The 25,320-nt window shown below is 41.6% G+C and overlaps 1 protein-coding gene across 1 annotated transcript in view; it reads left to right on the forward strand.

The window, feature by feature from the left end:
* BACH2 (BTB domain and CNC homolog 2) overlaps positions 1 to 15,678 on the forward strand; it is a 154,339-nt gene extending 138,661 nt beyond the window's left edge. Inside the window, exons 6-7 of the mRNA XM_026060821.1 lie at positions 7,134 to 7,340; positions 12,667 to 15,678. Of these exons, the coding sequence (XP_025916606.1) occupies positions 7,134 to 7,340; positions 12,667 to 13,146 (687 nt within the window). The 3' untranslated portion in view covers positions 13,147 to 15,678. The remainder of the gene's footprint in view (positions 1 to 7,133; positions 7,341 to 12,666) is intronic.
* Positions 15,679 to 25,320: the final 9,642 nt, after the last annotated feature.

Below are 25,320 nucleotides of genomic sequence, written 5' to 3' on the forward strand. Positions count from 1 at the left end.
ACTTACACTGTGATTTGCAGATGGGTTCTGACAATCTTGCTTAAAATAGCAACAACAAAACAATAAGCCCTGAAATAATGAATTGTTGAGAAGGAAGTAGTCTGTCAATCTGTTAACCTACTTAGGAACGGAAACTTCAGCACTACCTACTTTTCTTGATATTCATTTTCCTCGGTGGGTATCTGTGGGTTTTTTCTACTAGAAAACTTGTAAAAAATAGTGTACTACTGGATCACTTAAAAAGAAATCTCAGCTTAGTCTACTTTGATGACAGAGTTTTCTTGGGAAAAGAATAAACAAGGGTAGGAGGAGGTAAGAGGTTGAGTTTTCCAAGAACTATTATTATCTAGAGAATTGCATTCAATGCATCTTTCATTTATATTTCGAAAGAATTCACCACTGGCTTAATGACTCACTTTTCAAAGGAAATTTTCATAAAGGCAGAACTAATGCAAGTGGACCGTTGAGGATATTGTAGGCAAATAACCTTCAATGAGAGTCCAAAGCCCTCCATGTTAAGCGACAGGCAGCCAGCCTTTCTCTAATGGTCTGTTGTCTGTTAACAAAGTCCTGTAAGCCAGAGCCTTAGCAAGGTAAACCAAAATTGTTCTACCGGAAACCGGCTGGAGCAGTACTGAGTTACCTAAGCTGAGTCTTTAGTGCTTAGTATTTCTACTCAATGAAAGATATTATGTAAAAAGAAGAACAACCAAGGAAAATATGTGTTAGGGTGTTAACTTGCTTTCGTATGTAGTTCCTCCCCAGAATTTGGTGACTGGCACCCCAGCTTTACTGATGTTGCTGGATTTGATCCTTGTGAATTTGAAAATGAGGAATTATTTTCCGTGTTCTTCTCCAGGAGGCATCAGCAGAGCACTGGGAATTGTGTTTGGAGCCATCTGGTTAAACGGTGTCATGTTAAAMTTTGTTCTCACAAGATCAACCTTGTGGCAGCTTTGTTTTCTTCTCTCCCATCAGCAGGAGTGGTATTCGTGCAGGTAGCTGGGAATTACTGGATTACAACAACAGCAAGAGTTTTCAATTACAAACTTGAAATTTCAGGAAGGTCCTTTAAACACTGAATTATTTCATTGCTATTTCATTATTTCAATTCTGCTATGCCCTGAGCAGAATCAGCAAGCCCTTGCTAGAATGCTTGAAGTACTCATTCTGTTTCCTGAAACATTTTCTACAAAAGCAGATTTCTCAGTGAAATACTGCACTTCATTCCCCTTCATTTTATTGCCTGATCTGCCCTTCTCAAGCGTACGTATGGCTTCTGTCAGGTATTCTGTACTATTCTTATTCTCAGAAAAGCCTGTTAATATAGTGGAGTGTTGTCATACACATTGTATGGATGGAAGTTGGGGAAACTAATTGAACAATTCAGAGCACCTACTATATTGGTAACAGGAAGAGGCTGGGACAGCATTTTAAGCATCAGTGGTATGTGATCTGAATACAGGTCCAAGTCATGGGGTGAAGGATGAGAACTCAGTCCAAGTGTTCTGCTTGCTGGGTTAAAGGCCTTAGCCATGGGATCGCCCCCTCATTCCCAGTTCTCTGAAGCACATGGTGAGTCTGTGGGTCCTTGTGTGTGGTAAGCCTACACCTGTAGGGAGATGCAAAGAAAGAAATACTTTCTAAGGTAAATTGGCATGATTTGTTAGATACTACACTGTCCTTTGATACCTTGACATCTAAGATGACTGTTGGGATTGGGAAGTTCTTTGTTCTTCCTGTAGGCTAATAGAATTGCATGCTGCAGGAGATACTAACTTCTACTAGCTGTTAGAAGTCAAAGAAAATGTACAATAGGTACTGTACAAGCAGTACCTGTTGCTGACAAATACAGTTCATTTCTGTCCTGGGCAAACAGAGGGCTGCAGTGCTGATACAGCTCACACCTGCTAACCTTCTAATGGAGGCTGGGCTCATTCCAGGGGCAGGGACTGGTGATGTGATTTCCTTGTGTTCCCATGACCCCAAGGGAAAGAGTTAGCAGGTGTCTGGGCCCAACCCAATCTCCCACTTGTGTTGCCAAGAAACAACTTTCATCAACCAGCATCCTGAAATCTGGCATAACTTAAGCACTAGCCTGCTGAGTAAGTGGAACGATCAACAGATTACCCAGGCTGTCTCTGCCAAGCTGCACAGCAGTGTCTTGCAGACAGCATTTACTGACCCAAACATCCCTCGGGGCCATCAGGAGGTGAGTTTGGAGTTGACTCCAGGTAAATACATGGCAGTCAATCCTGCTGTGCCAGGCTGGATGCCAAGGGCCTGCAGATGAGGGCTTTTCCAGACTCGGCTCCTTGATACAACACTGCTGCCTGGGTTCACCATTTTCCCCTTACAATCCTCTGCCAACCTCTTGTGAGTGCCACATGAAAAGAAGAGGTCCGTTTTGAAGGCCTTACCAATTCCAGGAAGCAGCAGGGTGAGGAGACCAGTGAGAGTACATCCTCTCTGTCCAATTATACAAAGGATGGCTCATTAGCTTTGTGCTTCTTAGATAACTTCAGTCCAAGTTAAGTCAGGTGCCTCTTCTCTGCTCCTGCCCGGGCAACCACATAGGAGCGGCTTATCTTCTGGAATTCAGTCCCATTGGAAACACTTACAAGCCCAAATCTAGTCACTTGGAGGAAGAGCAGCAAGATTTTGTTTCTCTGTTTATGCTTCCCAGTGACGGCAGGTGCTGTAATCCTGCATACACAACTTATGGTCTGGGCCTTTTTCTGCCTTTGTTCTGTGGAGTTGGGGGATGTGTGTTTTGCTCTGTATATTTGGGAATGTTGATGGATTCCGAGGCATGTTACGTAAACTGAGCCTGGGCATCATGACAGTAAATGCAGTAAGAATAAATGCAGTAAATAACAACATCCAAAGAGCTGTTACCTTCCATCCTGAGCAGCCAAATTGGAATTATTGGTTCACTGGAATAAACGTCACCCAGTGAGAAAACCCTGGGTAGGGAAGGAGAGGTGACTGGCAGGACCAGAATAAGAACCATGTGCTGTAGAAGAGGTGGGGATGCAAAAAGATTGGGTGACTGGTGGGATTGGACTAGAAAAAGGACTATAGCTGGTGGAGAAGGAAGAAAGAGGGATGAGACCCTTCCCTAGGTGACTTAATTTTCAACTTTCAAATTCTAGTTGCCATAGACTGGAAGAAAGACTTGCATGCTTAGGAAATTGCTAGGAAAAAAGACACTGATGTGTTGGACTCTCCTATGTGAAGCAAGTTACCCTTTCCACGTCAAAAAAACATTGCTATGATTCAGCCCCTGTTACATTCCTGGGGCGAGTCCTGAGTGCTTTCCGAGTGCTGGGCAATTTTAAGTGTCAGAGGCTTTCAATTGCTCTGGCTTTCAATTTAAGAGCCCTAAGGCAACAGTTTTATTTGTTACAACTCTAGAGGAAACAATCAAGATTTTGAACCATTTATAAAGGTGTAGTTCGTGCATTGAGTTCTGCCCTCCCTAACCCCATACATAATCATTACCTTTTCCAGTGGATAACATGTGCATCCTTTTAGTTACTGTGATGTTCAGCCAGGCTTGGGAAGTTCAGTGTCTTTACTACTACTTTTTTTTTTTAATTTGGCAACTCAAGGAAGATGATGTTGAAATTTAGTTATAAAGAAATAGTGAGAAAGTTAACATTGCTCATGAGGTAAGAAAATTCCAAACACTTGACGCTTGTATCTACAATGTGAGTCTATACTGGGCCTTATTCCTTTTCTTTATTCCCCTCAAAAAAGAGAGGGGGGGAGAGCAGTGGCAGTAATTAGTACAGATTGTAAACAGCATAGCACTAAATATCATATGATCCAAGCTGGCACTAACCAGTGAAGTTTGAAGGAATTAATTGGTTATATATGGGCCTTTCATTTGTTGAATCAATGGCTGTCCCTGTCTGTCTAGATCACTACTATAACTAGCCATTCAAAGTAATGACATTTACACTGGCATCCTAATGCTAATGCAGGAAAAGAGTACCGCAAAATCATAAGCAAGTTTTATTTTTCACCAGGGTGGGCTGTCTGTCCTTCTAAAGAGGGTATCAGCCAGAATTCAGGGGCAATAGAGGTTGCAGCAGTAGCGGAAAGTGCTGGCATGTGTGTTGTGAGGTGAAAACAGAGCCTCTGCTATTAGTGTAAAAGTCCAGGGAAAGAGTAATTCTGCTGATAGTGAGGTTTTAAGAGCTTGCATTGTCTGTGTGGTTAGCTCTGACTGTAATGACTCATGGAAGGAATAGGAATCCTGCTTACATTTCTAATTTGAAATAATCCTGTATAAAATTCATAGTCATTAAAAAGAAAAGTTTAGGAGGACACATACTTTTGGTTTTGTTTTGTTTTGTTTTTAATACAAATTAGAAAAGCTTCTCTGTCCTTTTTCAGAGACACCTCAGGTGAGATCTCTCTCACTTAACCTTAAGTATCTTAAGGTATAGCGTCTTGTCTGCGCCTCATCTGTGTAGACATGGAGGAGGACAAGTCGTGCAGGATGAATTGCCTTTCTCTGCCCCTGATGCCCACAGCAGGAGCCTGGACACTACTAGTCCCAACCCATACTTGTAGGCAGCTCTAAGCAGATCAGATGAATCCCACCCATGGCACAATCAGCAGCTCTTGTAAATTGACGTGTAGCTTTATTGTAATTAGTGCTAGTTGAGAATCTTGCCCTACATGGATGTAAAACATCGCTAGCATCCTATTACAGCAATACCCCAGTGTAGTTATTCATTGTATCCATGCCAAAAGATTTTTTTTTTTTTTAGTTGATAACTAATTGAGGAGAGGGAAAGCAGCAATAAAAATTATGTGTGTGGCAAAGGAAATGAGGCTGACTCACTTCCACTCTCTCTCTCCCTTTTGCTTTTCTAATCCTGTGCAGTGCTGCACATGACAGGAGTGGGATTATTCTGGTTTTCCTGATAGCAGTCTTTGGACTGCTGTGTCAATATTTTTATTTTCAATCCCCTTTTCTTTATGAATCTGCTTCTATTTATTTTCCCATTTCCCTTCAGCTACTTCTACCTGACAGATTTAAGTAGATTCCATTTCATTCCCACTCAAACTGCAAGCACATTTCCTGCTCGCAAATAAATATATTTTGAAAGCAGAGAGAGGGAGAAATAAAACTAACATTGCTTTCAGCTTTGGAGTTAAGAAAACAAGGAAGAACTCAGCATGTGAGAGGCCTGTTTTTGTAGTGAAACTGTGTTGATTCAGAGGAATCTACAGGCTGTTTTCATTTTCAGCCCTGGTTGAAGCTTGAGAGAAAACCAGATGACACTAAGTTTGTGTTTACTGTCCAAAGGGTATGAAGGGGAACTCAGATAGGCTTCATGTCATTAGYTAGCAGTCAGTAAACAAGGTAGTCCACATCACCGTTTCTAAGGTCAGTGTTTGTGTGCCTAAGCAAAAGTTTGGGGGATTTTGGCAGTGTTTTTCAGGGATTTTTTGCTGCTTTATATTGACCTGTAAAGTAGCATGTTACAAAGCAGTGTCTGGGCCCGAGTTTTGCAGGTGGGACAGAGGGGCAATGTTCAGGGCGTGAAAGCACACGAAAGCATGCAGTAGGGGTCTGTACTGAATTTCCCATGGTCCAGGCTTGGAGATAAATAGAGCAAAGACAAAACAGCGCAAGGAAATGCAAGCTCATAAACAAGGCAGTGCGCTGGTTGTTGGCACCTCTAGTTGTACGGCGAGAGCGTGTGACTGTGGATGCCCAAGTCTGTTTTGTATGTTTGTGTGTGTGTGTCCTTAGCAAACTGTTCTGCGTAAACAAGCTAAACTCCCAAATGAAAATACCGTCTTTTATTGCTAATCTGTGTGCTGTTACCTTCTTTATCTCCAAGTGATTAAAGTGCACCGTTTGAGGCCGATAACCATGTTTTAAATATCAGAGAAACCTTTTCAACCAGAATCTTTTGCTTGGCTGGAGAAATTAAGTGTATTTTCTTTGGTAGCCTGTGTACAGAATAGTCTCCTTGTTCAAAAGCAATTGGATTGTACCAAATCAGGGCAGAAATGCAAATATTTACTGCCATCTTTTGGACAGTGTGGGTATGACTCRAAAAAGAAAGTGAAGACCAGTTCAGTTATTATCTTCTCCATCTGCTTTGTCAAATAATCATTATTTGATCACCAAATACAGCAGTCCACCCAGGAACATTATTGTTTTCATAGTCATGTTATCTGTCTCATGCTACAAGTGAAGCAGGGTCTGTCAGGCAAGGTGGTCTCTTTAATTAGAGCAAGCTGATAGGTTTGGGAAAAAACAAACAGAAGTGTTTCAGCACATCAGCCTTTCTGCAGGTTTTGAGAAGGTCTGTATTTATCGTTCCAGCTTTTTGCTTTGCTTTGCTTTGCTTTTATGCATAACCARTAACAGTTTGAGACCTGGTTAGAATTTCTGAAATCAAAACCTGATTGTTCAGGGACAGTAGGAAAAATGTTTTACTGCAGATTTTAGACTATTTATTTTTTCAAGAAATGCAGCTCTGGTACTGTTCACTCTACACAAGTGTTAAAATTTTAGAAAATACTGGTTTATTTCAACATGTATTTTTTTTAGGAGGGTAGAATATGTTTCTTCACGCTGTTCTGAGCCTTTCTTCTGATGTGGCACACTGCTTATTTGAAATGCTGCTTATGAGACCTGTCCTAATTGTGATATGGTATTTTTCATGCACTTGATGTGTCCAGTTGGCCATGCAGAGACAGGTTTCCTGCTGCGGTATTAGCTAGTTCCTTGAAATTACTTTGAAATCAGTAGCAGAGAGGCACTTCACTGTTTCCAAAAGGCTGTGTCCCTTAGAGGATGGAGCCTCGTTTTAATGAAAGGAAATCTTTTATTAGAGCTTCTTGGAAAGACCAAACTTACCTGGGATTCATCTCTATCGTTGGTTTCAGTATGATTAGTCAGATCCTTACCAACTGATCCTCCACAGTGTGCCACAAGGGAGTGGTAAAAACTTGCTCATTGTAAAACCTTCTATGTGTTGTTTATTTAGGGAGTGGGAGCATAGCAAATAGTCCTTCCACTCAGCATTGTTCAGCTTGCATTCAGCAAGCAAAATATGACTCTGTGTTTGCTCTTGTCTTGTATTTGTTTGTTTTAGGTGAAACTTCCTTTTCCTGTTGATCAAATCACAGATCTTCCAAGGAATGATTTCCAGATGATGATAAAGATGCACAAGTTAACCTCAGAACAGCTAGAGTTCATCCACGAYGTTCGCCGCCGCAGTAAGAACCGAATTGCAGCCCAGCGCTGCCGCAAGAGAAAACTGGACTGTATTCAGAATTTAGAATGTGAAATCCGCAAGTTGGTGAGTGGCACACTCCCACCTCGGCAGCTACCAGACAGCCGCCAGCTAGAGGGTCCTGTGAACTATTCTGCTCAGGGGGTTCAGTTAGTTCACATGCAACTAAGTTAACCCACTAGTACAAACATGTAATTGATAGAAGTATATTGGTATGTGTATGTATAGAATAGAGATGGGAAATACGAAATTCCAGTGAGGTGAAGCCTAAATATCTCTTTATTTTGATATCTCAAAAGCAGGTGGTTGAGTGAGTCGGAAGCTAAGGGAAGCCTGTATCACAGTTCTCTTTTTGCATGTTTTTCAGTAAGGAGGAAAGGTCCAGTTTAACTTACTTAATGGTACATCCACAATGGCACTTCCTCATCCAAACCCTACTTACAAGCCCAACTGCCATCACAAGAATATTTGACAGGATTCACAGAACCCTCCAAATTAGGTGTGATGGGACCTCTGGAGGTCATCTGGTCCAACCCCCTGCTCTGGCAGGGCCAATTTCATCTCCACATTGAGGTTTTCTTTCTCTTTGGTGTGCTAGAGGGCAGCTCTTTGTTTTCAGGATGTTTCAGCTTGCTATGCCTTCTCTTCAGCTCTTTCATTCACTGAGGAAATGGCAAGGGAAATGAAAAAGCCAAAAGTGTAAATAYGCAGACAAGTGAGCATTCACTTGGTTTACAGCAGCAAGATGGCAAAGATATGCTCCCCCTTGCCCCTGCTGTCTTCCTCCCTCCATCTCACTCTCCTGGTGTGTCGTGGAGCGAACCCCCCCCATGGTTCAAGTGACAGCTGTTGGTTTGCCCCAACCCTACTTGACGAGTGTCTCCGGCAGTAATGTACTCTTTAGAGAACTGGGTAAAGCACACTCTGCTCATTGGCCCAGAGCTCGTCGGGAAGGGTCTCCAAGGTGCCAAGGTGCTACTGTCCAGTGCTCCCACATTTTAATCTAAGGAGGTGAGATGTCATAAACAGGGCTAAATGGCTGCTCAGAAAATTCCTCTCTTTTTACTCATAGTATGGACAACTCAGGTGTTGTTTGTGTGGCTAAACAAAGATGTCCACAATATAGACACCTGCATTGGAGCTAGTCATCCTGGTCTCCTTTATAGTCAGTGAAGATTCTTGTCAAGTCTTATTTGTCTCATCCTACAGCAGGGGAGATGAAGTACAGCCCAGAAGTGACTGTTTCTCTCCATGACTAAACAAGATCACCTGGAGAGCTATGTCAGATGTAGACATCTCAACTGTAGGCGCCTTAACTGAAAAGACTCCCATCCCTTCTGACAGTGTCTCTGTGGTCTGAGGGCCCTGCCCCTCTTCCCCTTTCTTTCTCTGCCCATGGAGAAAGCAAGCTGGTACACAACAAAAAAAGCCCTGAGACAAAGGTCATATCTTCCACCATGACCCTTCAGTCTATGGACTACCACTCACACTCACCAACGGTGTGCAGAGGGCAGTGCTGGGATAGTTATATCTGTCAGACGATACATAGCTAGGGGCAGTCTTTTAAGCATGGAGAAGAGAGGCAGYGATGCAATTTCCTACATAGGAATGACTCACCAGTGAGGTATGATGAAAAGATGACTTAGCTGCTAGGTAGCAGGTGTGCAGGACATTGTCCACAAAGGAAACGCCCAGCTGGAGGAACACAGCACTGGAATTTCAGGATGGGCTGACACCTCTTGAGCTGTTTGAAAGTCCTGAAAGCTTTCCAAGACATCAGAATAATGTAAGAATCTCAGTTCAGCCATTATAAAAGGTGTGGGTGTGCAGTACACAGGACAGGAAGCTTTAATTTCACTATGCAGCACAGATTTAGGAGTCCAGCCTTAAACTCCATCTCTGAATGTCCGAGAGTTTGAGCGATGGATGTATTTATTCACATAGATTTAAAAAAAGGAGCCGAGGCCAATTTCCATGCCAACAGAGATTGTATGCACACCCAGTTTCCATTAAAATTAAAGGTTGTTTGGAGCCTTTGGCTTAAATGTTTGTATACACATTTGAAATATGCTCAATTGTAAGTTGAATGGAGTGGGTCTGGGAAATGGGGCACTTCTGGTTCTTGTGATAACAGGTTGCATGTTGAATGTAGCTTTTAAAGTAGGCTTCATTTTACTTTGTTCTCTTCTCAAGCTGTAGCAAACACAATGTGAAAGAGGCAGGGTTCTGCTAGAAGGAGCTGAGTTATCGACACCCCACAAATGGCACAAAGCTGTGCATGTCTGTTTCCCATCTGTAAAACAGAGGTGACACTGACCCCACAAGCTGGTTGGGAGGCTTAGACCATCAAGACTTATGAAGCCTTCAAATGCTGTGGTGCTGAAGCCCTGGGGAAAAAAAAGAAACAAAAATAAAAACATTTTTCATAGTGGTGCTTGACTGATGCAAAACAAACAAAACGTCAAAGATAAACAAAATACTGAGTAACTGCTTCCTTCACCAAGCGTAATCCACAATGTGTGCTGGATGATTCAGAGGTTCTGCAGGGTGAAAAAGAGGCATGTAATTGAGGTTATCAGGAGAAGCAGCCTCAGTCTTAGCTGCAGATATCCATCTCTCTGCACTGAACTGATGTCTCAGTGGAGAAGAGTACATGTCTCTCATTCACCTTATGGGTGAGCACTGGGAGCAGCACTCAAAGGGTTGAACCACCCTGGGATTGTTCAGTTTGATACCTGTACCCTTCACTTGAAAATTAGTTTGGGTTCATTTGGCTTGGGGCATCCTAGGAAATCACCTTCATTATTTAATATGACTGACTGTGTATAAAAAAAATAAACTTTTCAAGTCCCTTTCTCTCCCTAGCCCATACACATCCCTGAGAAATGAATGCAAGGCATGCGAGTGACCTGAGGGCCCCCTCTCCGCCAGCTTTCAGGAATCGAAAGCCCTTTGAGGTGTGGGAGTCTCCAAAAGAAATTTGGAAACTTCTATTTAGTAAGCTGTACTTGAGTATGTAGCAATATGGGATCTAGTGCAGCGTTCTGAAATAAGTGGCTGCGGAAGCAAAACAATCATGAGGTGTGTAAGAGTATAAAGGGACAAAATTAAAAAAGCTCATACAACCTTAGCTTCGTCTCTCCAGCACTCCTGCCCTCTCCCCGTACAAATTCTGTATCCTGCTTCAGGATCTTACTTTTCTCTTAGGAAAACCAGCAGTAGCAGTGAATCTCCAGTTGGCTTGACATAATACATGGTCACTGGAAATTCCTTTGTCATCTTCTGTCCACTTTGTGACCAGTAATTTCCGGTCTCTTTCATTATGTAATGGCACTAGGGTTTAAGGGGTTTTTGCTTGGTTAGGGATGTGGTGGGGGAGGTTTGTGAAAGACCCTTTTTCCCCACTGCCCTTGCTTCCCATAAGTCACCCATCTTCTTGACACAGATGGCTTTAGAGCAGATAATGAATGAAATGGTTGTATCCTCTGAGGTTGATAGGTAATTTCTTCTGCCTGCTTTCCCTCACTCATCCATCACCCACTCACATTCCCTTTTTTTCCTGCAAACTCACAGCATATTCTCTTCCATAATTCATTATCTCAAGATGTACTTGAGCATCTGTTTATTTTTTTTATTATTTTTATGCTTTCCTGATAGAGTTATCAATATTTTAGCAGTTGGTGCTTTTCATGTACACTGCTCTCTTTTTTCTCTGTCATTTGCACAGCTGTATGCTTTCAGTGCAGGCTTTGGATCCAGTGATACTATCAGCTTTCAGTCGCTCATATTTGGAATATCTGAGTTGTGGAGTTTTCATGCCACAGAAGCAGCAACAGTTTGGGTTTAGCAATGTCATTAGGTGAGGTACATGGCTGCACTGCTTTCAGGGCCAGCTTAGCTCTGGATATAGCTCTGGTTCTGTATGAAATCCGAAATATTCCCTCAAGCAGTATGCCACCCTCCCTGGGACAGGGACACTGCAATGCAGCAGGACCATCCTGGTCATTCTGCGCTGAGTCAGCCACAGTTTTTAGAGGCACAGCCCTGGCCTGGCTTTGGCTCTGTGCCTGACCTCTCCTATCTGACACCTGAGCACAGGGAGGGCAGCGCGCCCACCCCGCAGAGGCCTTGCAGGCCACACGAGGTCTGAACCTGTGCGATGGCAGAGCTCCTGAGCTGCCCCTAGCCTCGAGTTACTCCCGCAACACCAGTCAGGGGTCTGTCCCCACAGCAGCGCACAGCACCCCGGCTAGCTTTGGGCCTTACTAGTCCAGACACTGCTCTGGACATGAGCTGGCTCTCTGCATTCACAACACGGTGCGCTATGGCTAATACCCCCTCACTGAACACTGCGGGAGATGTTGCAGGAGGCAGCCGAATCTGCGCTCACCTAGAACCTACCTGAGGCCAGGCTGACTCTGGTTGGACATCTCTGTGCTGGGCCCTTTTCATCACCCAAAACCTCTAGAAACATCTGGATTCACAGCTGGCACTGAGCTCCTTTTCCCAGTTTTCAAAGTCTTTCACACAAGTAGTCCTAATGAACTTTTTCTGTTTTCCTCCTCACTGGGACAGTCCTATCTCTCACCCTGTTCCCTCCAAGAGCAGTTTGCTGACACAGTGAAACTCTTGAGTGAAAATGCTTGAGTTAGGTGCTGGGGCTGGGGGATATTTGTGAGCACCGGAGAGAGAGCTTTGCCTGAGCAGAACAAAGGGAAAATGACACTGAGTTTCCTACACTGAGTGTGAATTAAAAAGCCCAYCTACCTTTAGGGTTTTCACGTATGTCTTTCTTTGTGAAAATATCATGCTTAAGTGAAAATCAAACCTCTAAGCACCAGGACATTAGAAAATGATCCATGGCACAGGCCACAGAGCACACGCTTCCCCAGCCCCCCTCCTCTGAATAACGTACATCGCAGTGGCAATGGGTATTCAACTGACGCATAGGCTGAAGTGGGGTGCACCCTGCCTGACTGACTGTCCCAGCGTCTAGGGGTGAACTGAACTTCCACAACCCATCCTTGCTTGAGGAACTAGGCCCTGGTTCCTTGTTGTCTGGATAGACAATGGCTTTTCTCCATCAAAATGTTTCTTTCAGAGTTTTTTTTCATCATATTTCAGGCAGCCTTAGTTTATTCAGGGAACTAACTGCCTCATGGAAATAACTCATGACTCCATTGTCTTCCAACACAAATGTATTTCCCCAGGTGGTTCCCAAGCTACAGTCCGCACAGAACTCCTGGTGGCCAAAATAGCTGATACCTCTGTGACTTGTCCTCTGCCCATATAAAAGCAAATGTAACTTTTTGGGCACTGCTGCATATGTACCTGGTGCATGCAGCCATTGGATGGCCTTCCGCCAAACTAAGATGCCTTCTTTCTTTTTCAGGTGTGTGAGAAAGAGAAATTGCTCTCAGAAAGGAACCAGCTGAAAGCAAGCATGGGAGAATTGTTAGATAACTTCTCGTGTCTTTCCCAAGAAGTGTGTAGAGACATGCAGAGCCCCGAACAGATCCAAGCTCTCCACCGATACTGCCCCATTCTCAGACCTATGGATCTCCAGACAGCCACCAATATCAGCCCTTCACCAGCGGGAGTAGAGCAGAGCCTGGTGACATCCCAGTGCGTTGGGGAAAGCATGCAGTGCTGCTCGGAGCAAGGCTCGGTGCAGCTCGGAGCACCTTGGCTGCCAAACAACRTCTCGGAAAATTGCACGGCCGGCGGGGGGTTGGATGGAGCTGACCAAGGTACTTACCCCGAGAGAGAGCTTCTGCTAGAACAGAGTAGCCAAACGGTCACAGTAGACTTCTGTCAGGAAATGACTGATAAATGTACAACAGATGAACAACCTAGGAAAGATTACACCTAGTGACTTGTAACCTTAATGTTACACCTGGTCAGGTGTTCTTCAGTCAGCCAGTGGCGGTGTTCRTTTGTTGTCTAGAAGAACGTATTTGGTGCACACTACAGTGGTCTTAGCAGCAATACTGTTTTTAAGTATTCCCTCCTCTCTACAAGCAGGAGTTATCTTCACAATGGTGCTATCCCTCGCTCAGGCAGGGAACTAAACAGTGGCAACACTGTCTGTTTTTGTATGTTAATTTCAATCTTAACAGGGATGGACATAACACCTCTGAGGACCCAACCGCAGCTTTTTTCTCAGTGGCCCATGTCACAAAACCCTAACTCAGGAATTTCCTCTGAATGTTCAATTTTTCATTGAAGACAGCTTCTTTACACATCAAAGTTTTATAGCTAAACTGTACATATTATATATAATATATATAAAATATATATATCCATATGCAAAAGTCCCTGCATGCCTCAATTTTTCTCATCCTACAAACTGGAAGCTTTCATTTATATTGTATAAACAAGTTCCAACATTCCTTTTTGTCTTCAATGCTAGAACTAGTTTGGTAACTTGTTACACGATTTTTTTTCTCGGTTCACAGTTCAGCAATATCATTCAATTTGTACTTATTTATAAAATTTTAATGTTGGAAGCTTATTTGAGATTTTATTATAGACAGTTTTTTTGGCACAGCCATTTCGTGCCACTTGAGCAATGTGGATTTATTTTATTTTCTTGCAGATACTGTACAGTAATGGTCAACTTTGCCACTTGCACTGAGTTTCTGGTCAAACCTCTTTTCATAAATGAAGTCGTGACTTCAGTATAAATTGAGTATGTGGTTTTCTTTGCTTTATGGCTTAAAGAAAATAGAAAAGTTTTAGCTAATAGACAAACACTCAGGAGATCATTATGTAGGAAAACAGTCTTGCCAAATACTGAATTCACTATACAATTTGTAAAGAGAATCTGCTTGAATTATTTTTATATTCAGACTTCTTTCTGTTTCACATACCAAGCTTAAGTGCTGTTAATGATGCTTTTGGATTCTTATAGGGTAAAGTATATTTCACTCTTAAAAGAAAAAAAATATTTGACAACTGGATCAATTCATCATATGTTCCACAAAGTAAAGTAAATGGAAATCACATCGATACGCTTTGGGGGGCTTTTCGTCCAGCCCCAGTCTGCAACCTTTACTCATGGAAGCAACTGCTACTCCGACTAGTCCGTAGAGCCTCACCTCAGCCTTCCCCAGACATTACCCTGTTTACTTCACCAGACCTGAGTTGCAGAGTTGGGTCTGGTGAAGTCAGTGATCCTGCCTTGGTAGGAAGAGTTGCAGGATCAGACCCCTAATTGYTGACTTTGGTTTCCATACAAAAGTCAAGGTAGCACTGTATCCTCTAAGATCAAAACATTCATCTGTCAACACCCAATTTGGTTGCTTACCCTTCGAATTGTTGTGTTCCAGGATCCTCTCATCCTACAGCATTGCCCTCAGCACAAACTGCAGCTAAAAGAGCGCTGTCTCAAAGGAGACTACTCAGTGAATTGGCTTAGTTGTAACTGTATTGGATTTGTATCTTAAGCGATGTTGACTCATGTTATGACTGTGTGAGACAGCAGCTTTCCGAGCATAACATCTGTATGTACAGCGTAGACAGAAAAACGTCCTCCTAATGCTTTTTTAATAATTATTATTATTATTCTAAGTGTATTGAGTTTTTATTTTGTGGTTCTTTGCCCTGCGTGTGCCAGGTTGCGTGGCTTTATCCTGGACAACAACTGTCATGTGCTTTACTGGCTGATATTGTTTGCTCTTGCTGAAAAAATTGACCAGCTGTTCACACCTGTTTAAAAAAAAAAGTGCGGGGGGGAAGCCGCTTCTCAGAAGCACTCAGTGATAATGTGGTCTTCTGTGCTAACGTTTACACTAGAGGTGTGTGCTGGTGCTTTTTTGAGGCACTTGGTAGATCAGCGTCTTTATCCTGGAGGAGGAATCAGCTCCCTCTCTCCACTTCTTACATCTTGAGACTGTGCTCATGGACCGTCGCCCACTTGCCACAGAGTCTTGCTTTTACCCTCTTCCCCCAAACTCTTGTAGCCAAGCTACCCTGGAAGAAATGCATACAGCATGTGCCATGTTTGTTGAAAATACTTTTTTCCCCCGCATGTACAAAGAAAAATTAGTATATAATGTAGGAGAATATTTATGTTTAAGTATTAATCGTTACTGTACAAAATCCTTACCTTTAGATGTTCAAAAATATACAAATGCCATAAACTCCTAGTTCACACAGTTGAAAAAGGGGGGAGGAGTCGTCCTTTCTTTTTAAAAGATCTTAAACTAACTATATTTGAACCCCCTCCCAGCCATCTTTTGCAGGTAACTGACTGAGAAGCTCTTTTGGGGAGAATTTGATTTTCCTTTGAATTCGTTGACGTTGCAAAGCAGTTCTGTGCTTCGCAGAGAAGTTTTGTTTCTATGAGACCATGGTGAAAGCTAGAATTTAAAACTAAATGTGAATCACATTATAGAGTCATAGCTACTTGGGGGGGGGAGGGAGGGAAGGGTCAACTGACACAGTATTTTAAAGATGGTTTTTTGTTGCCTTTTTTATTTTTAAGTGACCTCCTATATATATATGAATAGATAGAATGTTTTATGAGTATAAAACCAAGTTTTAACTTGCTTCCTGACATGAAGATTTACTCTGCTAACAACTCATGTGCAACTGGTACTCTTGACCTCATTCCGACGGTTTAAAAAACCCACCCACACAACCCATTGCGCTGCAGCTCTTAGGTTTAACCTGGCTTCATACTGGTGCTGGGTCTCTTAATTTCCTCTATCACGGGAACTGATATTTAAAACCACTGCTCAAATAAGTGTCTCTTCCTCAATCTTTCTCTCTCTTCTCTCTTTCCCTCTCCCGTGAGCTTTTCTGGATGTTTGATTTCATTCTTCCCCATTAGAAGTGGCTGATTTTGTGTCATTGCTTCCTATATTTACATGTATCTTGGTTTTTTAGCGGGCTCTTTTTGGTGGTGGTGGTGATATTGTTTTTTGTTTCTATTTTGTTTTGAGGGGTTTTTTTGCTCTTCTGAACCATGTGTCTCTCAAAACTGTTACTAGGCTAACTTTAAAGGGAGACACAGGGAGAATTAGTTTCAGACCTGGACATGAGTTGACATACACAACTCTTGTCATGAGATCAAAACAACTAGCCAAAAGAATATCATTTAAAAGAAAAAAAACTGACTGCAATATTTATTGATTTTAAGAGTTTGGCCAATGGTCACCATGCTCTTTAAGTAAGGATCTCTTTGCTTTTGTCAAAGAGGATACGTGCAGCGTCTGATCGGTCAGGCGTTGCATGGGAGYGGTGTGTGATGAAACCCCATGTCCCTGCTGGCCACTGCACTGCTCTCATGGGCATGGGAGTCCCTGAAGCTTTGTCCAGTCTGTATCTAATCCTCCTTTTTCTTTGCGATGGCTATATTTGTACCACCAGAAAACCTCATTTCATTTAGGCTTGTTATGCTTTGTCAGGTGAGTACTACACTATATAATGTGTTTGTTTCTCTGCGTTCTCTGGGGGTGCCTTGAACACAATTAAAGCTCATTGCAAGCTGATTCTGGAACAAAAAGGTAGTGCAAAAACAGAAAAAAAGAAAAATAAAACAAAACATAAAACAAGCAAAACAAAAGCAAAAATGTTGGCTGTGTTATCAGGACATCCCAGTATTTATATCACAAACTTCCTAACATATGATGACTCAGGCGTCAGAGTTTGATGCTGCAGTATAAAACTATTATTTTATATATTGTGCAAGTAATTTATTAAATGTCTTTCTAAGGGTATATGCTGCTTTTAAGATGCACTATATTTTTGGATCTAATCCTTGTATTATTTTTTCCCAAGGAAGTAAAATGTGCTGCAAAGGCAAGCCACAGTGATTAGTATGTTAACTGCTACTTCTCTTTAAAAAGGAGAGTGGGAACTAGATAAATAACTTTTCTAAATGGATTAACTGCTGCCAGAAAAATGATTAATGCTGATAGTATGGTTGTTGATCTGGAGTTCAACACTTCGTCAAGTCTGTATTCTAAGGAGCACTTAAATAGAAATTAAAATGCATAGATGTATAGTTAGATTTTTAATATGTAACTTTATGACTGCCTAATAAAACAACAAATCTGCATGCCAGAATCAGTATAATTCTGTAATAAAATGAAATCCGATCCACTAGGAGAGAGCATGATGAAACACTGTAATTCCAGAATCAACATAACATCCTCACTTGTGTCATGTAATCCACTACTGTGGTTGTTAAAAGAAGTGTGGGTTTTCRGAAAAGAACTACAGTGAATTTTGCAATGAGACAAAGTGAGCATTTGCCAGGTGTACACAAGCTTGCATTTTGATCTACTTCATATCCTTTATGATCCCACTGAGGAGCACTGTTTTCACCTTTTTTTCTGATTTGCAATGTATTTGGTGGTGACTTCAGATGGATGTTGTAATCTATGTTTGCAGTATTTTAAAAGTATATATTTTAGGTCTGTCTAGAGAAGGTTTAGCTTCAGTAGGAGCAGCAGAGCTGATGGCCTTTGCATAAGGAGGGAATCTGCTAAGTACAGAGTGGCTTATTTTTATCGAAAGTGAGGTGAAACTAAAGTCATTAACATACAGAACTTATGTTCTGTTTCATACTAGAAATTTTCTCAACACATTTTGACTTCATTTCAGTTTTGTCTCTGCCAACACAGTCCAAGTTAATTTTATATACGTATATATATATACATGTATGTATGTATACATACATATATAATTCTAGTCAGAGTGTGTGTTTGTGTATTTTCCTGTTTATAATACATATGTGTATATTTATAATACTCCTTGGAGTATTTCATGACTCAGGCATCAGATCTGATGCTGCAGATACAATATATATGTATATGCATATGTTCAAATACTGTGTGTATATTTAAAAGATCTATTGTTGGTGGTCTGTAGAATAATTATTCTCTTTACTCTCAAAGTTTTAATGGCATTACTTGCAAAGACAAAGTGTACAGTATTTTCCTACATTCCACCAAGATAGGTATTATTTATATCAAATGCAAATATTGATATGCATTTTAAGGTATTACACATATAATGTTGCCATTTTTGCGAATAAAACCACTTTTTGGCAGGAAGGAATCCTAGAAATACATTTTGTTAAGGTGATTACCCAAAACAAACAACTGATAAACACCTGGTTAGATGACTCCTGTTCTTCTATGAATTTCACTAACTGTGGGAAGAGTCCATTATGTAGGTGAAATTTGCTACGTGATTCATGCAGTACCGCTGTTGTCCCTTTTGGTGAATGCAGGGCATGCAGAAAGAAACTAGTGTCCTAAAATAGAAACAGCAACTAGCAGTGTTTGATTGCATTGATTGCTTAGAAGCAGAGATGGTTCCAGGCTACGAGTCCAGTGAGCTCCTGCAGTTGGGCTGAGGCCAAGGCCGAGGCCAAGCTGGCGTTCCCGCCTGGGCTCATCTCTGAGCGGAGCAGAGCGACCTCCGAAACGGCATCAGGGTGGAGGAGGGAGCGGTTGCATGACGCAGGCGCTTGCAGCTTGGATCCGCTGCCTGCAAACTGCGTTTCCATGGGATGGTGTGATCCTGCATTTGTAATATACCTGAGAGAAATGTGCATGCTTTAGATACTGTTTTCACTACTACTTATGCTCTGACTGAAAATATCTGGATCCCTCAGACTGGCAGAGATTATACTAAACACTCTGGTGATTTTTGATGCGTGTTTGTTTACTATTAATTTCAAGCATCGCCTTTGATTTCAAGAGTGGGGATGCCCTAAGAGTTTGTTCCAGAACCAGTTGGTTACAAGTGCACCTCTTATATATGCCTTACAAACTTCAGAGGCCATATTCAAAACAGGGTTTTATCAGTGTATGCAAGGGGGTACAACCCCTCTTCTCTTCCTCCCCAGGTCAAACAGTATGGACAGTTTTCACACATATCTACCTGTATAACCCTCTGTACCTCTCATAACTGGTCAATGACTGTAACAGGTTACATCAGGTGTTTTTTCTACATACTTTTTACACAAATTCTATGCGATTAATGTAACTTAATTCAATGCATCATTTTATTGTACTAGTTCTTAAGCTTGTCTTTATTTTTTTTCTAGGTGACTGTGGTTTCTTGTGATTTTTATTGTATAAATAAATGAGGTGGCTGTTGATGCTTACTCTCTGTTACTAAGAATTTTTACCTTTTTGGAAAAAAAGCATTGCTATGAACTAATGAATTTAAAACGTCATTTACTCATTGTAAATACAGCATTGTGCAAAAAACAAAAATGAAAAAAAACAGCCCTTTTCATTCATTTGAATTGCTAGTGTTAACTGAATTTTGTCTAGACACCATTTCTGTTGATGAAATAAAGACATATCATTATGTATTGTAAATCGACTTATCTTGACTCTGAAATTGATGTTGCAGTCCTGCATTAACACGTGGTTTGTAGTTTTGGTTCTGGAGGGCATGTAGCATGTGGTTAATATTGCCTGGTGAGTCTTTGGCCGTATGAAGAAACCTCCATTCATGTGGTCCCATTTCTAATTCACTAGGTGTCTTTGATGCAGGGATTCAGTCGTCTTTGATCGGCGGCAGGAACAACCAAGGGTGTTTCATTGCAGAGATGAAATGAGATGATGTTTTGGAAGATCAAATAAGCTATATCTATACCCACTCCCCTAGTGCTTGACTTAAGGAGTTCTTCTAACTCGTTGTTTTGGTCTTGTAAAGTGTCGGTGTACATGTTGGGAGGCACACAAACAGAGAGGTTGGGTTTTATTTCCCCTTTACAGAAAACCTGAGAAAAGCTGGAAGAGGTTTCTGTAGAAATGAAAAAACAGCTCAAAATCCCTGTGTATAAAATAGGGTAGCATCCTACTCCAAAGTAGGAACTTGTGAGACTGACTGCTCACTTTGCTTAGGCCACAGAAAACCCAAACAGCAAAGGAGACACAGTGACGGCTGTCAGTGCTGATGTGATGAGCAGGCCCTGTGTGCATATGGGGCAGGGATGCGAGCAGGGCACTGGCCCTTGGAGACTCCCCAGCAGATGGCGGCCGCCTCTCACCTGGGGCCAAAGTGACCTAAAAGCCTGGTCAGGGAGACAGTGGATGGTGGAGGTGGCACAATCGGCTGGAAGACCCTGATCTGGCCTGCTTGCTGGGAGGCTGCAGTGGGGCAWGGGGAGAAGGGCAAGCTGCTAAAGAGAGGTTGCTGGCCTTTTTATCACAAAATGGGGAAACTCTAGGTCATGGACTGCTCAGGTCTGATTCTGCATGCTTGCCATAGGCCACCGTCCTTAGAGATTTAAGCTCCATCCTCCTCAATCTACAGGGGTGAATGTTGCCTGCAATTTTTCAATTCTAAAATTCTGAGGGAAGAAAAACAGAAATGTTGTTTCCCAGAGTTTCTCAGTTTTCTGAATCTTCCTGTTGAGCATGTAAGAAGAAAGCTTCCCACCCCCTCAAATCTGTCAGAAGATGTAGCATCAGTTGCAGTGACACATAGCCTGACAGTAGAGACTGTACGCTAGCAAAGCTGTTTCTCCATCCCTAATCAGTTGCTGCCAGTACTTAACAGTCACCATCTTAAGCATTTTCTTTTTTGCTTTAAAATACTAAGCAAATGCATAGGCAAACTGTCTGTTGATGAGTTTGTAGTGAGGCAGAATATGGATGTGTATCATGAGTGCTTAGAAAAAAACACTGCAATCTCGATCTTTATGTTTGACTGCTTTTATTTTTTTGCTTTTTTTTTTTTTTGACTGCTCTATTTTTTCTTCTCTTCTTCTTTCTGCTAGTCTTTCCAGAGAGTTGTCAACCTATGGAGGATTTTTACGATTAGGGAAACTGGCATAGCAAACAATCTTGCACTAAGTTTCACCTGCCATTGGAGTGACTAGAGCATGAATAGTGAATGCAAGCTGTGACAAGCTTGACAAATAAGAGTAGCCAAGAGCACGTGGCCAGAAACAGGGTCGGGAATAGTCAGGGCAAGGTACTTTACTTTTTGGATACACAATTAGAGGGACTGCTTTCTTGGGCCACACGCAACTTAGAAATCCAACCCTCCAGAGCAGGTCTGTCCTAGCAAACTGAAAAAGAGATCTTATTGGTTTTGCTTGTGCTTCAATTCATCTATATGAACTAGTGAGACAGCAAAGGAAATAAGATTTTCATGGTCCTGAGCTGATGCCTTGCAGATCTTCTTGAACAGCAAACTGAAGAAAAGCACAGGTGTTCTGCTTTTGAAATAAATAGCCCAATTTTACTGTTTCAATGTTGAAGCCGAAAGTATTAGCTATGAGGAGGCAATATTAGCATGGAGAGTTTATATAAAAACTTGAGGAATACATTAACAAAGGCAGATGAGCAGCAGAATATTCTTCAGCTGGGTTTTTATCTCTGGTAAATTCTCTGAGCCTTCCGATTCCTGTGTGTTTCTTGCATCTTTTATTCATTGGCTGCTGAAGCCTGGGGAGATAGAGGGCCTGTAACCTTTCAGGGTACTTTCAAATCAAGCTAATCCTTTCTTGTAGGTATCTTGGGTCTTCTGCTACCTTTAAGGGCTATGTATCAGGCTGCTTTCTGATATGAACACTACCAGCCTGCMCAACAAGTTGTACATCCCAAAATGTTCTCCCAAAGACATGAGACTGTTTCTGCAGTGGCAGCACAAACTGACCAAATCTGGCTCAGTCTATGTGAAAAAAATCTTGAGTTTTGGAGCAAGCTAGCAGTCAACACTGTTGGAATTGGCATAGAATTTAGGAATAAAACAAGTGCTTGCTTTCTTGAACTGTATTATGATTTTAGCATTATAGAGGAGGGAGAGGGGAACATAGCAACAGATAAGCTGCTTTTTATCTTTCTGCTGAAGGTGGTTTGTGTTCAATCCCTTAGTTTATTTCTTGTCTGCCAAATGTCACTATTTTTTCATTATAGATGATAGTTCTAGGAGCATGCTCTGAAAGATAACAAGAGAAAGAAGCATGAATCTGAGCTGGCTTAAAGGAGAAAAAGAAATGTTATCATAGTAATTAATCCAGGTCCAACAAATACATAGCTGGGCAGGGGTGGGAGCTGTTGTTTATATGAATAGCTGATAACATACTTACCTTGTATGTATTGAACAAAGCCATCTTTGTTCAATGTTAGTAGTAGGGGTGGGGGAGAGAAAGCTTGATTTTACACCAAAATCCCTAAAGTGACCTGCTTAAAATCAGTGGTCCCACCCTGTAGCCCTCACTTTACACATTAAGGGTTTTTGTATATTTTTAAATGTCTCTGAAGCCATACATTTACAAAGATGGAGTCAATTAGGAGAGCGCCTCTTTCTAAAATCCAGCTGTCTATTTGGTGCTACACAAATCCTCAGAGGGGTTCATCATTCATCAGCTCCTCTTTATYCCCAAAGCTTGTCATTTTCTAATTTCTGTGTTTGTGCACTTGGTGAACAGTTAGCCCTCGTGTGATGAAGTAGACTTTGCAGGATAATTAGTACACTGGCTGTCTTCATCACAAGCTTTTTCTGAGCGCCTCAGGGCAGAATGTAATGTGCAGAATAAAACTAGTCTGGAATATTTCTTAAAAAAAGAAGTTTGCATTGAAAARCTGTACAAAAATAACAGCATGTACTAGCAGATTAAACAGGCATAAAGATTTCACATTTAAGGCTTCTCAAACATCCTAGTAGAACACAGGGTTTTGCCAATTCCCCATCCCACCTGTAGCTTTTCTGGTAGAGCTTAGCTGTCAAAATAACACTATTCTGCAGTTATCAGATTCATTATTTCAATGTACATTCATTCTTTCAAACCGTTCCCAGCCCCAAGAGTGAGAGCAGTGGTTCAGCTAGTTGAATAAGTGGATGTTTATCCCCCAAGTATAGTTGAAAAGATGAGTAAACATATCTTGTTCTGGAGAAGACTGCAAGTATTCAAGTTGAATAGCAGCTCCCTCTTTCATCTCCTTCTCACTACTGAATATTTTCCCACTGGATTAAAGCTCAGAGCTGAATGGAGAAGTGAGAAGCAGAAAAAGAATTGAACAGAATAGAGAAATAAAAAAGTGACCTAGTGAAATCCTGACCCAGTGAATCATAGAATTTCCCCAGCTTCAACAGATCCAGGGTTTCAGCCCCAGAGATTTTCTTCTCAGCAAATGAACAAAAACAGCAGCTCTATCTGGGTCTGATTCTGTGAGCTGAGAGTACTGCTTAATTAYCAGCTTTTTAGACCCCTCAGACACCATGAAGAGGGGGCCTTCCTTTTAAAAGTGCATTGATTTCTTTGTAGCCAAATGTGGAGACTTAAAGAAATGACACTCTGAAAGTATAAGACTCTCTGAAGGAAAGGGTGAGCTAAAGAGGAAGTGAGAATGAAGATAACTCAACACCTCTTGAAAATCAAGAATCTGAATTTGGGTCCCAAAATGCCTAATACCTTTTGAAAAGCTTGATCCAATAACCTTGATTTCCCAAGAAATAGGTTCAGCTATAGTGTTGTTAGGAATATTATAAAACTTATAGTAACTTCCAATCTTGTTTTGTGATTCCAGGAACTTAGTTCAGTGCTATATTGGGGGGGGGRAAAAAAAAAGTAGGACCACTGGATATGTCAAGTCTTCCCATCTTCTTGGTATATCCTTGGGTACTCTCACCAAGAAGGTTGTTATTTCTATTACAGTAGCTCCTTCAGTGCACAGTTAGGCTAGTGGTGCAAATGTAGTAAACTAGGTCCAGGTCTTCTGAAAGGTACTGGCCTTTGTGAGAAGAGGTGGCAGTCTAAATAGTTTTAAAAAGTAAAATGTAAATACTTCCCATCCCAGTTAACCAAATTACAACTTATAGGTTTCAGAGCACACCTTAGGCTTCTTTAGAAAACTACTATTTATAGATCAGGTAGCATGCAACTGGGGTCCTCTACTTGAGAAAGCTGGAAACAGACACATATAGCAGAAGAAGTAAAATGCACATAGCAATGAAACATCACGCAACCTTCTGCCTTTGTGGAAATGTTTGTGTTCAGCTTTTGGAGAGTTGAATTGCCATGACACTTTGCAGATGCAACATCAGGAGATAATTGTTTCAAATCAGGTTGAGACCCTGCTCTGCAGAGCTTTCTGAAGTTGTGCAATTGCTCCTYTGATCAGCAGAAAATGCTCGAGGAAGAAGAGCAGCTGACCCTYTCAAAGGTTGACTTTGGAAGCAAAGCTCTCCCCCTCTCTAATTGTTCAGTTGGAGTGTTCAGACCTCTCATTTTGGGCTCCCCAGAGTGAAAATGAGAGTTATGCCATGAAATAATGGCTTCATGCAGCCTCGCACACAGCAAGGCAAGGCAATAACCCTGAGTGCAGCACCCTAAGAATTAAGTGCCTAAATATTCTACAATTTCTGGCCTTGCTGCCTTTCAAGAAAACAAGCATTGTATCTGTACTAGTTTTATACTGACCTTTGACTGCATCAGCCTATTAATTTGATCAGACTTAAAAATGTTTCACCCACCAGTGGAGGGCCTGACCTTACAATTTTTTTCTTCTTCACTCATAATGTTGTTCACATGCAGAATCCTATTGATCTCAGCATAATTTCTACACACCTCTGTGAATCTAATTCCCAGTTCTCCTTAGTAAATGTAGTTATAATAATTCAGTGCATTTCTTCTCACTGAGTAGAGTGTGTCTACCTTTGTGAGTAAGGCCCACTTGCCTAAGGAAGCTTGGCAGGCTAAGATGATACAGAAGGAGCCCCCTTTGTTCCATAGTGGCATCTCCCCTTAATTAAAATAAATTAAAATGTGGCTAGAGATGCAAAACTGAGGACAGACCTGTGGCAGACCTGTGTATATACCAACAGTATATCTTAGAATATATATCCTAGAGGATATATAGTATCTTATCTTATAAATGAGCCTTGGAAGTGATTAGGTTGGAGCTAGTTATCGTTTAACAGATTGTTCTGTTGACTGAATTCCTCAATATCAAGGTTTTGGAGYCCTGCAGGCAGCATGATTTCAGCTGTACCAGTGCTTCCATAGATGCTGAATTCCCCTGCCACTGTAGAACTTCGTAACTATATTTATCCCAGGTCT

This window comes from Apteryx rowi, unplaced genomic scaffold (assembly GCF_003343035.1).
Source record: "Apteryx rowi isolate R43461 unplaced genomic scaffold, aptRow1 scaffold_171, whole genome shotgun sequence".
In the NCBI taxonomy this organism is placed as follows: Eukaryota; Metazoa; Chordata; class Aves; order Apterygiformes; family Apterygidae; genus Apteryx; species Apteryx rowi.